The sequence below is a fragment of the Drosophila elegans genome, unplaced genomic scaffold (genome assembly GCF_018152505.1).
Source record: "Drosophila elegans isolate 14027-0461.03 unplaced genomic scaffold, ASM1815250v1 contig_476, whole genome shotgun sequence".
In the NCBI taxonomy this organism is placed as follows: domain Eukaryota; kingdom Metazoa; phylum Arthropoda; class Insecta; order Diptera; family Drosophilidae; genus Drosophila; species Drosophila elegans.
In genome coordinates this window covers 19,134,251-19,148,947 of record NW_024545863.1, presented here as the reverse complement: position 1 = coordinate 19,148,947, position 14,697 = coordinate 19,134,251, and the positions used below count along the sequence as shown (strand labels likewise).

The 14,697-nt window shown below is 41.7% G+C and overlaps 1 protein-coding gene across 1 annotated transcript; it reads left to right on the top strand.

Annotated features, from left to right (window-relative positions):
- Positions 1 to 339: 339 nt before the first annotated feature.
- Positions 340 to 6,872, top strand: LOC108139145 (acetylcholine receptor subunit alpha-like 2). The gene is made up of 7 exons (XM_017261762.1): positions 340 to 1,078; positions 2,166 to 2,320; positions 2,693 to 2,873; positions 4,001 to 4,160; positions 4,331 to 4,916; positions 5,597 to 5,798; positions 6,548 to 6,872. Exons 1-7 carry the CDS (start codon positions 833 to 835, stop codon positions 6,740 to 6,742), a joined length of 1,725 nt encoding a protein of 574 aa, XP_017117251.1. The 5' UTR covers positions 340 to 832; the 3' UTR covers positions 6,743 to 6,872.
- The last annotated feature ends 7,825 nt before the right edge of the window (positions 6,873 to 14,697 follow it).

Below are 14,697 nucleotides of genomic sequence, written 5' to 3'. Positions count from 1 at the left end.
CTGCTGAAGTTGTAATATGGAGTCTGTGAGGGATTAACTACCCATCGAAGAGCGTTCCTCAGAGAGTCGTTTTATGCTCGGTTGGACTCCTGTCGAGAATCTGGCAAATCTGAGCGAAGAGAGTAGAGCACATCCTTCTAGGGCTTGGCTTGGCTCGGCTGCTGTGTGTAACAGGATGGCTCCTCTCGCAGGATAACAGGGTGACGCGTGGGGCGCAGGCGCTGCGCAGCATCCGCTGCCACATTCCGCAGAAGTTCCGCCGGCGACAAAGCTACAAAACGCAGGCCGGCGGAGGTCCTGGCCAGGCTACAAAAACAAAACGCCCGTCAGTACGATTCCTGTGAATATCTATGCAGGTCAGCACGGAGCAGGGCCAAATGGCTCGATGAAAACAAGTGAAAGTCGGTTGAAAGCCACGGGGTAAAATACTACGAAAATTGGTAAACGTATTGGAAAATATTTTGGAATTTTTTGCAATAACATATAGTTAGTGAAAAATATAAAAAATTAAGTAAATAACTAATTTTGGGCGGCCATAGCCAAAAAACAAAATCAGCTGCCTGGGCGCAAAGGCTTCAGCTGACATTTCCAATGCGCCGACTCGAGAATCAGGCAGCAGCAGCAGCAGCAGCAGCGAGACTTGGAGACTTGTAAACACTTTTAGGCCATGTGCTAAAAGCTGAAAGCCAGCTACTCGCTCTGCCCCACGAACTGCGTCAGAGATTGAGCCAGGCCAGGCAGAAAGGTAAACAAAAACCTGTGCGCGTGTTTGCATCCATAAAACACCGGCCGCCCGCAATCGTCAAGGCCTTCTGTCCGCCGTGACGTCACCATGGCTGGCTGCTGCACACTCACACGCCCCCCCGCCCTCCTCGCCCACTTCTGGCGTCACTGCAAGCCGCTCTGCCTCCTCTTGGTCCTTCTGCTCCTCTGCGAAACGGTCCAGGCGAATCCCGATGCCAAGCGGCTGTACGACGATCTGCTGAGCAACTACAACCGCCTCATCCGCCCCGTGAGCAATAACACCGACACGGTGCTGGTCAAGTTGGGCCTCAGGCTGTCGCAACTCATCGATTTGGTAAGTAAAATTAATTAATGCAATCACCAAAGTCGGAGGAAATTTTTTAATTAAGCTTTGACTGCCCTCTTTTCGCTACATTTGCTGAGGGCAAAAAAAAGAAAGGGCGTAAAAGTTCTCTGTTACTTTCTGCGGCAGCAAATAAAAAATGCTAAACAATAAACAGCAACAAATGGGGCGAATCGAAGGCTGCTGGCAACAGAGAAATCTATGAAGCCATAATGACACCCCCAAGTTAACTGGGATGAATTCTAGGAATACACATACAAAAATTTTGAGACTTACATTATGATAATAATTTTAATGGTCACAATTCAAATATTTGAATATTTTTACCAAGTCGAGTTGTTAGAAACAAAATATACTTAGTAATTAATAATGACAGTAACTGCAGTTTTAAATAATATTGTAAGAGTACTTTACTAAATTACATTTTGTAACATAATACAAATATATTTAAACAGTTATTATGTATGGTATAAAAGTATATATATTAAGTTAATAAATATTGAGTTCCATGAGTATCTAGTTAAATTTCTTTCTGTGAGCACCATCGGCATTAAAGTGGCATATTTCAATTTCGCAACATCAACTTTATTCCTGTCAGCACTGGTTGCTTTGCACCACCAGATAAATCGCTGGCATTTCTCAAAACTTCGGGCGAACGGGGAGCACTAGATTTTTATAACATTTCACTCCAACATTTCATTACACAGAGGGGATCGTTGTCTGCGCTTGACTAAAGTTCCCCGGCCAAGTCATTTGTCAGCCGGCCGAGACTGCAATTCCGGCTGCAGGGCGGCCACTTCGGGTGGTTTCACTGCCACCAGAAGGCTTAAAAGGTAATAAAACAAGCCGAAAAGGAAAAGAAGCCGTAAGCTGACAGCAAAAAGCACATTAGCCGGCAGGGCAGGACGAGAAGTGCAAATGATATAAAGAAGCACCAGGCGAGAAAAAGAGGGAAAAATGAATAAAATGCAAATCCCCCTTGATGCATGGCTGGGCCTTAGTCTCTAAACTCCACTTCCCCTTACACTCTTTGCGGCTTGTAGAGTTTTTCGCATATTCGAAAGCTTAATTTTTGCAGAATCTCAAAGATCAAATTCTAACGACCAACGTGTGGCTGGAGCACGAATGGCAGGATCATAAATTCAAGTGGGATCCCTCGGAGTACGGCGGCGTCACAGAGCTTTATGTGCCATCCGAGCACATCTGGCTGCCCGACATTGTGCTCTACAACAAGTAAGTGGCCCAAATCACTAAAAAAAAAGTAGATAAGGATTATAAAAATGTTACGGAATTTAAAAGTTAATATATGTAAATATCATTCTCAATAGCTTTAATCTAAATTATAGTATTTAAATTTAAATTATATATTTATAAAATGAGTTTAATTTAAAAGCCACTTTTTTATTATCTTATCGCTTTAATTACTACATTTTTAATTTAAATATAAGTGTTTCTTACGAACACTTAGTCGTTTCATGGTTATAGCTTTTTACATTTTTTAAATCTCTGATTATAATTTTATTAAGAGATATATTCTTTTAAATATATATATATATTTCTTGGTTGAAAATTAATTTATTCTACTTTCCAATCCCTGTGTTACAGTGCCGATGGCGAATATGTGGTCACCACTATGACAAAGGCAATCCTCCACTACACCGGCAAAGTGGTGTGGACTCCGCCGGCCATTTTCAAGTCCAGCTGCGAGATTGATGTGCGCTACTTTCCCTTCGATCAGCAGACCTGCTTCATGAAGTTCGGTTCCTGGACCTACGATGGTGATCAGGTGAGTGATGGCTTCTCTGACTTCTGTCTCCTTGCTTTTGCCTTCTGCCAGCCTTCTAGTTGAGTCTTAGATAAATGGGCGTGGCCAACGATTTATGAGCCACCATTTATCTGCGAGATGAGGAGATGAGGGAGCGTCTTACACGCCTAAGACGCGGTAAGAACATCGAAAAGGCGTCGTCGGCATCTCGCAGATTAAAATGTGAGAAATTGTAAAAGTGTAATTGAAACTTGTCTAACCGCTGCACACTCCCACACACACACCCGCCCACTTAGTCACCCACTCACGCACACTGTCGCTGAAAGAAAGCGGCACTAACTCACACCGAGGCACTCGACTGTGTGTGTCGCTGTCATAAAAATGCGCGGCCATAAATTAAGCCAAAGTCTTCCACCCAGCCCAAGCAGCTTCCGTTTCCGCTGACCCCTCGCATTCGGGCGAGAAGGGACAGGTTAGAAGTGCACTCAGAATAAACTAAGGATTTCTGAAATATATAGGTATATATTAAATTATAATTTTAATTATAATGTTTTGACTTTGCCATTAATTTGTGAAACTAAATGCACTGGCAAAAAGTGCACGGATAAAGAGCAAGCAATCAATAGTTCACTATAACTAATTTCATTTAATAAATATATAAAATAATAATCATTATATTATTATCATTAAACCTCGAGCTTTTTCACGAGTAAAAAGGCTAGTGTGGCAAAACCAAAAAAATGCAAATGCAATGCAAATTCCAGGATCTAGTCTTAAAAATGTTTTGATTGTTAACTCATTTACCCATAGATAAATGATGTCTGAACCATGACCTCAAATACAGAAGAAACTCTGAGTGCTTAAATAAGCGACAATTTCATATTTTACAATGTATTCAAAATCAACCTTTATTTTTTTTTGAGTGTAAGGGTGGGGTTGCGAATGGTTAACAGATCAGGGCCCTTTTCACAGGGCGTTTGTCATCGCATTTAAATTTCGCTACTCTTTTAACGACTGCACTTGAAAGCCTGGCTGGAGGAGCAGGAATGCGCCAGGTGGCGATTTCACACCAAGTGCCTTTGAGCCGGACAAATGTAAAGGACCATCACTTTAACGGCTCCATCAACGGGGCTTTTCTCGTTTCGCAGATCGATTTGAAGCACATCAGCCAGAAGAACGACAAGGACAACAAGGTGGAGATTGGCATCGACCTGCGCGAGTACTATCCCAGTGTGGAGTGGGACATCCTCGGCGTTCCGGCGGAGCGGCACGAGAAGTACTATCCGTGCTGTGCGGAGCCGTATCCGGGTGAGTTTAGTGGAGTTTAATGCTTCCCATCGCCGGCAATTACGCGAAAGCTCTACCCAAACTCATCCCCTCAAAATCTCTCTCCCCCTCTCCCGTTGATTCTATCCCATTTCTCCATTTCACCTGCGACAACTGGGATTTGTGACTGATTTAATGCCTGACTTGCTCAGATATCTTCTTCAATATCACCCTGAGGCGGAAGACACTCTTCTACACCGTCAATCTGATCATTCCCTGCGTGGGCATCTCGTACCTTTCGGTGCTGGTCTTTTACCTGCCCGCCGATTCCGGCGAGAAGATTGCCCTCTGCATTAGCATCCTGCTTTCGCAGACCATGTTCTTCCTGCTCATATCAGAGATTATACCCTCAACTTCGCTGGCACTGCCGCTCCTGGGAAAGTACCTGCTGTTCACCATGTTGCTGGTGGGGCTGAGTGTCGTCATCACGATTATCATACTGAACATACACTACCGCAAGCCGAGCACCCACAAAATGAGGCCCTGGATCCGGTCGTTCTTCATCAAGCGGCTGCCCAAGCTCCTGCTGATGCGGGTGCCCAAGGACCTGCTGCGCGACCTGGCGGCCAACAAGATCAACTACGGCCTCAAGTTCAGCAAGACCAAGTTCGGACAGGCGCTGATGGACGAGATGCAAATGAACTCCGGCGGCTCCAGTCCGGACTCCCTGCGGCGCATGCAAGGTCGAGTGGGGGCGGGCGGGTGCAATGGCATGCACGTGACCACTGCCACGAACAGGTGAGATATGCGGTGGGTTGTTGGGGTAAATATTCTCCTCGGGGGCTTTATATTATTAAAAAAAATTGCATTATATTGGTAAGTAACGACTTTGGGGCAACTATATAATTTATAATTCAATTATTTTCAAAAATATCACTTTTATTTAATAGAGTTTGATGGATATAAATATATATATATTTAATTATTAATTCAGACTATTCTGGTGGTACAAGGGCATCTTATATTTAATGAACTAGTCACGAAACAATTATTAAAAACTTATTCAAACACTACATTACATTGTCGATTATTTTACCTACTTATACCTACTTACTTAAACATATTTCTTATTAAATAATCATTTATATATGTGAGGTATATTTTTGTTTTTACAATTAGATAAACATTATTTCACCAAATCAAACTTGTCTTTATCTAAATACATTTAAATATCAAAAAAATTGATTTGCTACCATATGACCTGTTAAATACAAAATTCTTCATCATCATAAAACAAACACATCCAAAAGCATAACAAGTTATTATGATAAAATTTAAAAATGTAATAGCAGTGTAAAGTGAAAGTTGTAATTTTCTTTTTAAAAGAAAGTAGATATAATCCTGCACATACGCACTTTTGCGCTTTTGCCATTTCGCAAGGACACACACTGTGATGCCATGTCGTCTCGTACTTACAGATTTAGCGGCCTGGTGGGAGCTTTGGGTGGCGGTCTGAGCACCCTGAGCGGTTACAACGGACTGCCATCGGTGCTGTCCGGACTGGACGACTCTTTGAGCGATGTGGCCGCACGCAAAAAGTATCCTTTCGAGCTGGAAAAGGCCATCCATAACGTCATGTTCATACAGCATCACATGCAGCGCCAGGACGAGTTCAATGCGGTGAGTACGCCGGCTGATTGAATTTTTAATTGGAAATTCCGTTTGTCCACGGGCTCAGCAGGCGGAGAAGGAAACCGCAGAAATCGCTTCTGCCGGCGATGACTGTCTGATCTTTGGTCGGCACTGGCTTCCTTTTGTCGACTTATTTAAGCTTTTCCCATATTTGCACTTTAAGACAGAGCCCGGCAAATCCACTTTTAATTGCTTTTGTTCAATTGACTGGCAATTGGCGTAGCCGCCCAGCACGGCCAATACACCCACTTCATCTCTTCATCAGCGGGTTCAGCAAAACGTTTCAATCAAACCCCGAATGTTCTTTGTTGTGCGATTGCGGCGTCTGGTTTTCACCACCCACCGCCCCTTTGTTGTGCCCTTTTCAGTCATTTATTTTTTCGGGCTTTGCTTTGTTGCCGCTGCGATTTCGCTCTTTGATTGATAACCGAACTGATGCCGGGCATAAGTAGATTAAGGGGAGTGCTTAATGAAAGCCAATCGCTCAAAGTGTGGGCTTAAAGCGCAATTAACCGTCCTTCATGTGGGCGGCTTCAAATTGGAGAGTAGCCAAAAAAAGAACAGAATTGCAGACCAATAAACACAATGGAAAAACTTTTAGGTTTATTGTATTTTTATTATTTACAAAGAGTTTGCCTTTCAGTTGTTTTAATTAAATTTTTTTTTTACCACAATTCAATTAGTTAAACCCGTTAAGCGACAATAAAATATTTATTTGTTCCCACATTTGCTTACAGGAAGACCAGGACTGGGGCTTTGTGGCCATGGTCATGGATCGCCTGTTCCTCTGGCTCTTCATGATCGCATCCTTGGTGGGCACCTTTGTGATCCTGGGCGAGGCTCCGTCGCTTTACGACGATACCAAGGCCATCGATGTTCAGCTATCCGACGTTGCCAAGCAAATCTACAATCTAACCGAGAAGAAGAATTAAATTCAAGACAACATAAACTTAAGACAATTTCCTAGTTTAATGCAGTGTTTCAGCAAATTGATGCGAATGAAAATTAAAATACGTTATAATAAAAACGTTGGCCCGAGAGCAGCCAAGCAAAATGCTGAAATGCAAAGCGGTTTTTTTTTCCCTGCCCGACCCAGAACAGAGTTTTGCCCACATTGGCAGGGAAATGCATGCCAGGAAGGTTAAAGCAAAAATTATTACAAGAAAAATGCTATGAAAAATACTCGTACGTAAGAGGATGCCAACGGGCTTTGGCCACCGTTGCAAGGCTCCCTTTTAGCCGCTCCTTTCCCCGGTGCCTGTCAAAACTATTTGCCAAGCATGTGTATCCAACAGCCAACAGCGAACAGCCAGCTGCCGCATCCTCCTCCAAGTGGCCCCCATTCCCTGGGGTTCGTGTACGAGTATGCCTGGTCTTTTATTTGATAACTGGAAAATTAACCTTTTGAAAATGCGGCAAATGCGCAGGCAACGGATGCCAACTGATGGGGAAGACGACGTCAATGCAGCCGGCACGGAACTTGCTCACACATAAGTTGATAATGACGGGCATGTGCATGTAATCCAGCATAATCGTTGGGTTATTAAAATACGAAAACCCAAAGACTCTGTTCAGGGCGCCAGCCAACCTAGATAATTTCACAACCATTTTCACTGCAAGCCATTCAAATTAAAGCCCCATGAAGATTTTATTAATATAGGTCATGTCATTTCATCCAAAAACTTCGAGTATCAACTCAACAGCAGTTGGTATTTAATTAATTGTTATTAATTATTACTTCATTCATTTTTTACTATTTATTTTTTTTTGTTTATTAAATTAAGCCGTAAAATATACATATAAAATATTTTTTTAAACTAACTTGAAGAATATACATAATTAAATAGTTTTTATTATTTATTTAATAAAGCCATAAAACATACATATTTTATTAACGAAGACAATGACGGAAATAACGCACATAATTAACACAACAATTACAACACATTGCCCCAAAACACAAATACCATCATCAATTTTATATTATTTTCTACATTTTTTTCTGATTTCATATCAGCAATAACAATGCATTCAATAAACTTGCTCAATAAAACACGTATCGATAACAAGTTCTGCTTAAGGGGGTGCCAAAATTGATTAATTTTGTTTTTTAATATCCATTGCATACAAGTGCATTACATTATAAAATACTCTATAAAACTAATAATAATCAGCCAACCGGCATTCCATGCATAACAAATTACTCAAATTAATATTAAAGCCGCAGATAGGGCTCTTGTGTGAAAAAGAGATTTATAACTACCAGCTTCATAGAACCGCATCACAGCAATGGAGTAAGCGAGCCCCAAGGATCTATGCAAAAATACCAGATCCAGCCAAAACAATTTCTCAGCCCTCTTCCAGTTGTGAGCTTGAGGCATCCATTCTGGTTGACTGCCTCGCTGGCTTAAAGTATGCGGCAATCAAAAAATGTCTGCAAAACTATTTGCTACAACTGCAAAACTATTTCTATACAAATGTCACAATTTCTTGTTCGTCGTGCATACAGAATTTCCTTACATTTGGCGCGCTGGCTGTTTGTGAATGTCATTCAAATTGATGGGCAACAGAGTGGCAGGCCAGCCGCAGCACTGCCATGCTGCCATGCCCCCTTCTTGCCACTTTGCCAGGGGCGTGGGGACGGTGTACTCCCAGCCGGGGGCTGTCAATGTCAGTTTGCGCAAAGCAATTGCAATTGCTTACTGACTGCAACAAAAGGAATGGCGGAGCATGATGAGCGTGAGTAACGCTGGCTCAGCTCAACAAGTTCTGCTTGAAGGCGAACTCGGTATATTTCGGTTTGCATATATTTTGCATACACTATCTGGAATCACTTTACGCACACACTAGCTCAGTCAGTCAGTCAGTCACTCATTCATTCATTCATTCATTTTGCTTGGCTTCGGTTCCGTTCCGCTGTCATGTTGACAAGTTCAATATGCTACCACCACCCATCGCCGCCCATTGGCTGAGTGACTTTGCCAGCTTGTCGCTTTTCGCATTTCGTGTGTGCGTGTGCATCATTTTCGCTACTTCCCGTCTACTTTTCACAGTTCAGCGAGCTGCTCTCCTTCCTTCCCACCAACTCCGCCTACCTCCCGAAGCCCCCTTTTTTGTTTCATGGCTCCAATTTAAATTCATATTATTTTTGCTTCACATGTGAAGAACACAGCTTGGGGAAGAGAGAGTGCAGCAGCGATAAACAAAGGGGAAGGCGGATTTATGAGGCGTTCGGATGCTCTGCAGCAAAGTGGAACAAGGCCCGACAAAATCCAACAGCTGGCAACAGAAAACATAACTAAATGGGAAACGGGGGGCTCTTACAGTTATTCAAAAAAGGTCATAAAATGTACTTTATCGTTCTGTGATAACCCATAGGCTAAAAACAGGCAAAAATAGGTAACTGATCTTTTGGTCGTTAAATAAAATTCTTTTCTCTTTTCCACAATAACTAAAATAAAGTTTTGATTCATTCATTCAATATTGCAGTTTCAAGTGAACAAGTTTGCCATAAAAACGAGAAACTCGGCCTACGATTAGTTTATTTTGCTGATATAACTACAGCTCTTTAGACAACGACAATTTAAGAACTTACCCTTAATTTCTATACTTCATGAATATTTCGGCTTGAGAAAATCGCAAGGCAAATTGAATTTTCATAACTTTGCAAAAAGTTGATGGCCAAACCATTCTCACTACTTTTATAGAAATCCACATCATTTTGTGCACTCTACAATTTGTGAAAAATATTTCCCAATGCTGCAAATTTTTTGTATACTTTCACACATATTGTTAAAGAATTTGTTTTTATTCCCAGCTCGAGTTTTTGCTTTCAATTTTCGAGTTGTTACACTTTGTTTTATTTGTGGGGTTGCCCACGTATAATTCATTGCATACTTTTTGGCATGCAATTTCATTTCCCGCTGACAGCAGAGTTTGCAATTCGTTTGATTTGCCATTTATTTATGTCGTCTGACAAATTCAATTTGATTGCAGAGTGCAAAACATTGAGGTCGTCGAATGGAAATGCATTTGCCGTTCTCCACACTTTAAATGCAATTTCTGGAACGGTCAGGCAAAAGTTTTTCACAATATTCTCTCGGTTTCCGTTGCCCGTTGCCCGTTCCCCGATCCCCGATCCCCTTCGCTTCATGTCGTTTCGGCTCAGTCACTCTGATATAATTAACGTTTACGGAGTGGCAGCCTTTTAGGTTGCAACTGGCCACGCCCATCACCCTACGGTCACCGCCCATCGTCCACCGCCCTCCACCCACAGCTTCCCAAACGATTAGGGCCGCGTGTCACTTGTCTTATTTTATCGCAAAAACAATTTGTCGTCGCCTGTGGCTGCCGACTTGCGGCAGAAGTTGCCCTGACAGCGTTTTCCGTCTTTGGTGGCAAATTTTATAAACGATTTATAAAAGTCATTGCCGCAGTAGTTGGCAGGCAAAGTCAAGCACAAACTCAATTCGTTGACATGTGAAAACTTTCGACGCTTTCATTTATTTATGAATCGTTCGGTCGTAAAGTTGCAGCACACATACACTCAGATCACATCCAATTAGCATATTAAATTAAATAAATATTAAACTAACTGCCACAGGGCCCCCGACCACTAGCAGGCCACAAAGCGCACACAGGCGCAGGGACCAACCACATTACGTATACGCCGTGCAGTCCGACGTTGTCAATACTTAAAGTGATCAGCCCCGCCCAGGAGCCCACACACACATACAAGACACACAACCCACCCACACGGCGGATAAACTGTCATGCAGTCAGTCATTCACTCATCAAACAATCCACCCCCAGTCCCCTAGGATTATATGCCGGCGGCTTTTACGAGTCCTGTGCAGAGTCTGCTGGTCTGCTCATAATTTATGCCACTCATCTTAATAATTTTGGGCGCAAAACTTCAACTACGAGAACGTGTAGCAGCAGCAGTAACAGCAGCAGATCCGACAGGACCAACAGGAGTAGCAGGAGCACCGGCAGGCAACCCAGATATTTTAAACATTTACTTAGCCAACATTAAAGCAGGTACAGGGAGATATGAAAGCCTGTTCAACCGGGGCCCCTGAGCTGAATGACCCTTTGATCTAGTTCCATTCGCAAATTGATTCACTTTATCAACTTTCAACTTTAGATGAATACTTTCGTTGCCAAGTGAAATTTTCAATTTCTTTATTTGTGACTATTTATTATTTAAGAGAGCATGAAACATTTCAGCGTTGCTTTCGTTGGGGTTTAGTTTCACCTATTTTATTATTATGACTGACTTATTTTTCTTCTTCTTAGCTTATAAATAAATTATTCAAAATATATTTATTACCAGGACAAGTGGTATAATTTATTTAGGGTGCAATGTCGCATAACTTCCTTTTCTTACGAGAAATTATATTAGCCCTTTAAATTTAAATATGTTTTTCTACCTTACAAAACATTTTTTGAATATTAAATGGCTAAGCATTAACGAAATTGTTGTTTATTGTATTAATTTAGTTTAATTCCGCATTCAAGTTCAGAACCGAGATTTTATTTCGATTTTCCATCCCTGGGCGCCGGTACACAGTTGCCCTTACCTTTGCCTTGGCATGTTTCGTCAGCATTGTGATCATCTTGTCACACAGCTTCTTTTACATTACTAAATACACACACCCACACTTGGTCCCAGGTCCTTATCCTCATCCTCACCCTCCCATTCCAACCGTATGCCCATTTTCTGTTTGTTTTAGTGCCAATGTAGCATAGTTTTATGCATATCCAAGTAGTCCTATGTGCAACGTCTTTGTTATGGCATAACTTTATGTGGGCGGCTCTCGGCGTGCATGTAAATGTCCATGGGGGAGTCTTTGGGGGGCGGGCGAATCGCTCGGTTCCGTGACTAGCTCTCAGGCAAATTCTTCTTTACATTTTTCCCCCGGGCAACCGAAGTCCCCAAAAACGTAAGCGTTTTGAAACCAGTTGTGTGAAAATATCTGCTTATCTGGTGCAGTGCAATAGTCTAAAGGAAATTCACCATTTCAGCTTGATTATGAAATTAAGCTCGCATTACGTTTTTGAGACCCTTAAGCCGTATAAGTTTTTATAATTTTAACGGATTTTATTTTAAAAGAGAGTCTGGTATTCAATCAATTGTGATACATTTTACTTATATTACTGTTCGTAATGATTAATCAGCAGGAAAAACATGTTTATGCATTCTCACCTCATGAAAGCATCAAATCAATGGGGCCAGAGAAGGGTTTTTAAATGAAGTTCCAAGTTTGCTAGCTGCAGGCTGCCCACTTTCACTGCCGGCACAAATGCTTAAGCTTACCGAATGACTTCAGGTGTCATTAAAAAGGCACTTGCAGCCATTAGACTTGCATTTACCCCCAATCCACCTATACACACACTCCCACACACTGCACTGCAAACAACCTTCGAAAGCCGCCAGTGGCAGCACTTTGCCGAAATCCAATTAACTTGAACTGCATCCAGCACACGCACACTCACATCCACACCCGCATCCACATTCACATCCCCCCACACCCACACTTTCGACCCATAGAAAATGCTGCAGCGAAGCCCGGCGGGCATTTGTCGGGATAGCTAAGCAACTGCAACAACGTCTAAGGATCGGGCCACCGCCCATGGAAACTTCCACTGGCCACACTGAAAAAAAACAACTTGTAGTTTTGAAGTCATATGCCGTTATGTCAATTACCACTAATATATTACATTAATACAAAAGAGAACTAATGCCAATAAACTTGTATACCAAATTAAAATTAGGCCGTTATTTAAATTTAAGTTTGTTATCCAAAACTTAAGATAAAAAACCAATTTTTTTTACCAAAGCGCAAGTATATACAAAAATGTAATAGTTAAACATAATCGTCAGCCTAAAAATATAAATTTTTCTTAATAATCTTCATATAATCCTTTGACTATTTAATAAAAAGGATTTATTAAGTTATATAATTATATATTAATTTTGCTTAATAATCTTTATGTAATCTATTGACTATTAAATGTTAAGATTTTATTTATGTTAACAATAGGATATTTGAATTGACAGCCATTACGGTTTCAATTTTTTCGCAGTGCTCATTTCTGCCTCAACACCGTTGTCTTCGCCTCTTGTTTGCACTGCAGATATTATAAACATTTTTCGAGCTTTTGCATATTTTAAGGCGTTGCTGCCATTACTCAAGTGAAGCCGAAATGACTTAGGTGACAGCGGCAGGGGCAACAGCAGCAATAACAAGACCAAGCGGCACAATGGAGCATCACAAATATCCTTTTGAGGCAGCTGCCGGCTGCTGAGGCCAATGTCGCATAATAAAGGGAGCGGCATTCTTCATTCAGGGATGCACTGCACCCATGGCACATCCACTGTCTCCTGTTGCCGCTCCAGACAAAGCGTTTTGCAGTTGAATGAGTGACTTGCAAACAACCAGGAGCAGGACGAGAAGCCTGAGCAAGGGCAGTGGCAGGGGCACGGAAACGTTGCCCCGCAAACTGGGTCATGTTTACAATTAACTTTTTGGCCCTCAGTGGCGAGCACCCCTCTACGGCAGAACCTCTACCATTTACAGCCACAACCGCAGCCTCAGCCGTATCTGAATCTGAATCCGAATCAGGCTTATCCAGCATGCATAAAGCACTCGACTCAGTGTCCGCGCCGGCTTAGCGTGTTTTCCGTTTGGCCTGGCTAATGGCTTGTGACCCACAACTGCAAAAAATAGAAAAAGGAAAATACAAATGGATAGCAGAAAGAACGGGAAATGTACTCGAATGTGCCATAGTATATAAATCCTTGAATGATTTTCGCAATCAAAGAGTTCGGAGAGAGTAACGAGAGTTTGCCAGCCGAGTTTGCCTTCAAACATTATTAAGTGGTAATTTTCATTTGTAATGAGCCCCAACCGCCTCCATCCGATCCACAGCCTCAGCTACCCCGTTGCATTATGCAGGTCCTTAAACAATTGGCCTGATTAAAATATCCTTGACGGCTAAGACCCGGCGGTGGTCTCAGTCTGTGTGCAGCCCCGAAACCTCGAACCGCCAAACCGCACAGCTGTCAGAGTCGATTTTAATAAGCCTAATTAATAGCACAGCGCACAAAGGATATTTCGCATAATGCACTCGAAACCCTTTTATGTGGAATGAAGTGAGTTTATTTCGGTTAGCGATTCAAGAAGACATTTATTTAAAACGCTAAAAAATTGTAATATTTTTTGTACTTGATTTGCAAAAACAATGTTTTTATTTCCCTATTTGTCAGCTACAAAAACATGCTTGAAAAATACTGCAAGAAAAACTTTTAAAATAGTTCTGAAAAATTGACTAAACCATTTATGTGATTTAACAAAAATTACACACTGCTTTAAATATTTTATAATGCTTCCTTTGCAACCATTTATTATTTATCAATTTAATTTAAGAATATCAACGTTTCGCTTATTTTGAAATCAATAAGCGATCTCTCGATTAATCCTTTAATACTCCCATTAATGCTGCGGACTACCATGTAAATGGGTTTGCCTAATGACCAACAATAAATTTCAACTCCATTCCTTTTCGGATTCCAAAGCACATCCTCCTCCCCTGGCTGACCCAAAAATTCAATGCATAATTTCAAAGAGTTTGCACCTTTTGTTTTGTTTTCGTTTTGTTGGAATGTGATTCGTTTTGTTTACTTTGGACCGAGTTAGGTCGATGGTTGGTCGGTTTGCGGATTGGGAACAGGAGCAGGCAACCAGGCTTGAAATTATGCTTCCTGTAATTTGACATGCAGACAAAACCATTTAACACTCTGATGCCTGCATTGTTTTGGCTCCTCACTTTGTGATCTAGTTTCCAGATTCCAGTATTTAATATTTAAAGCCAGCTGGCAGGA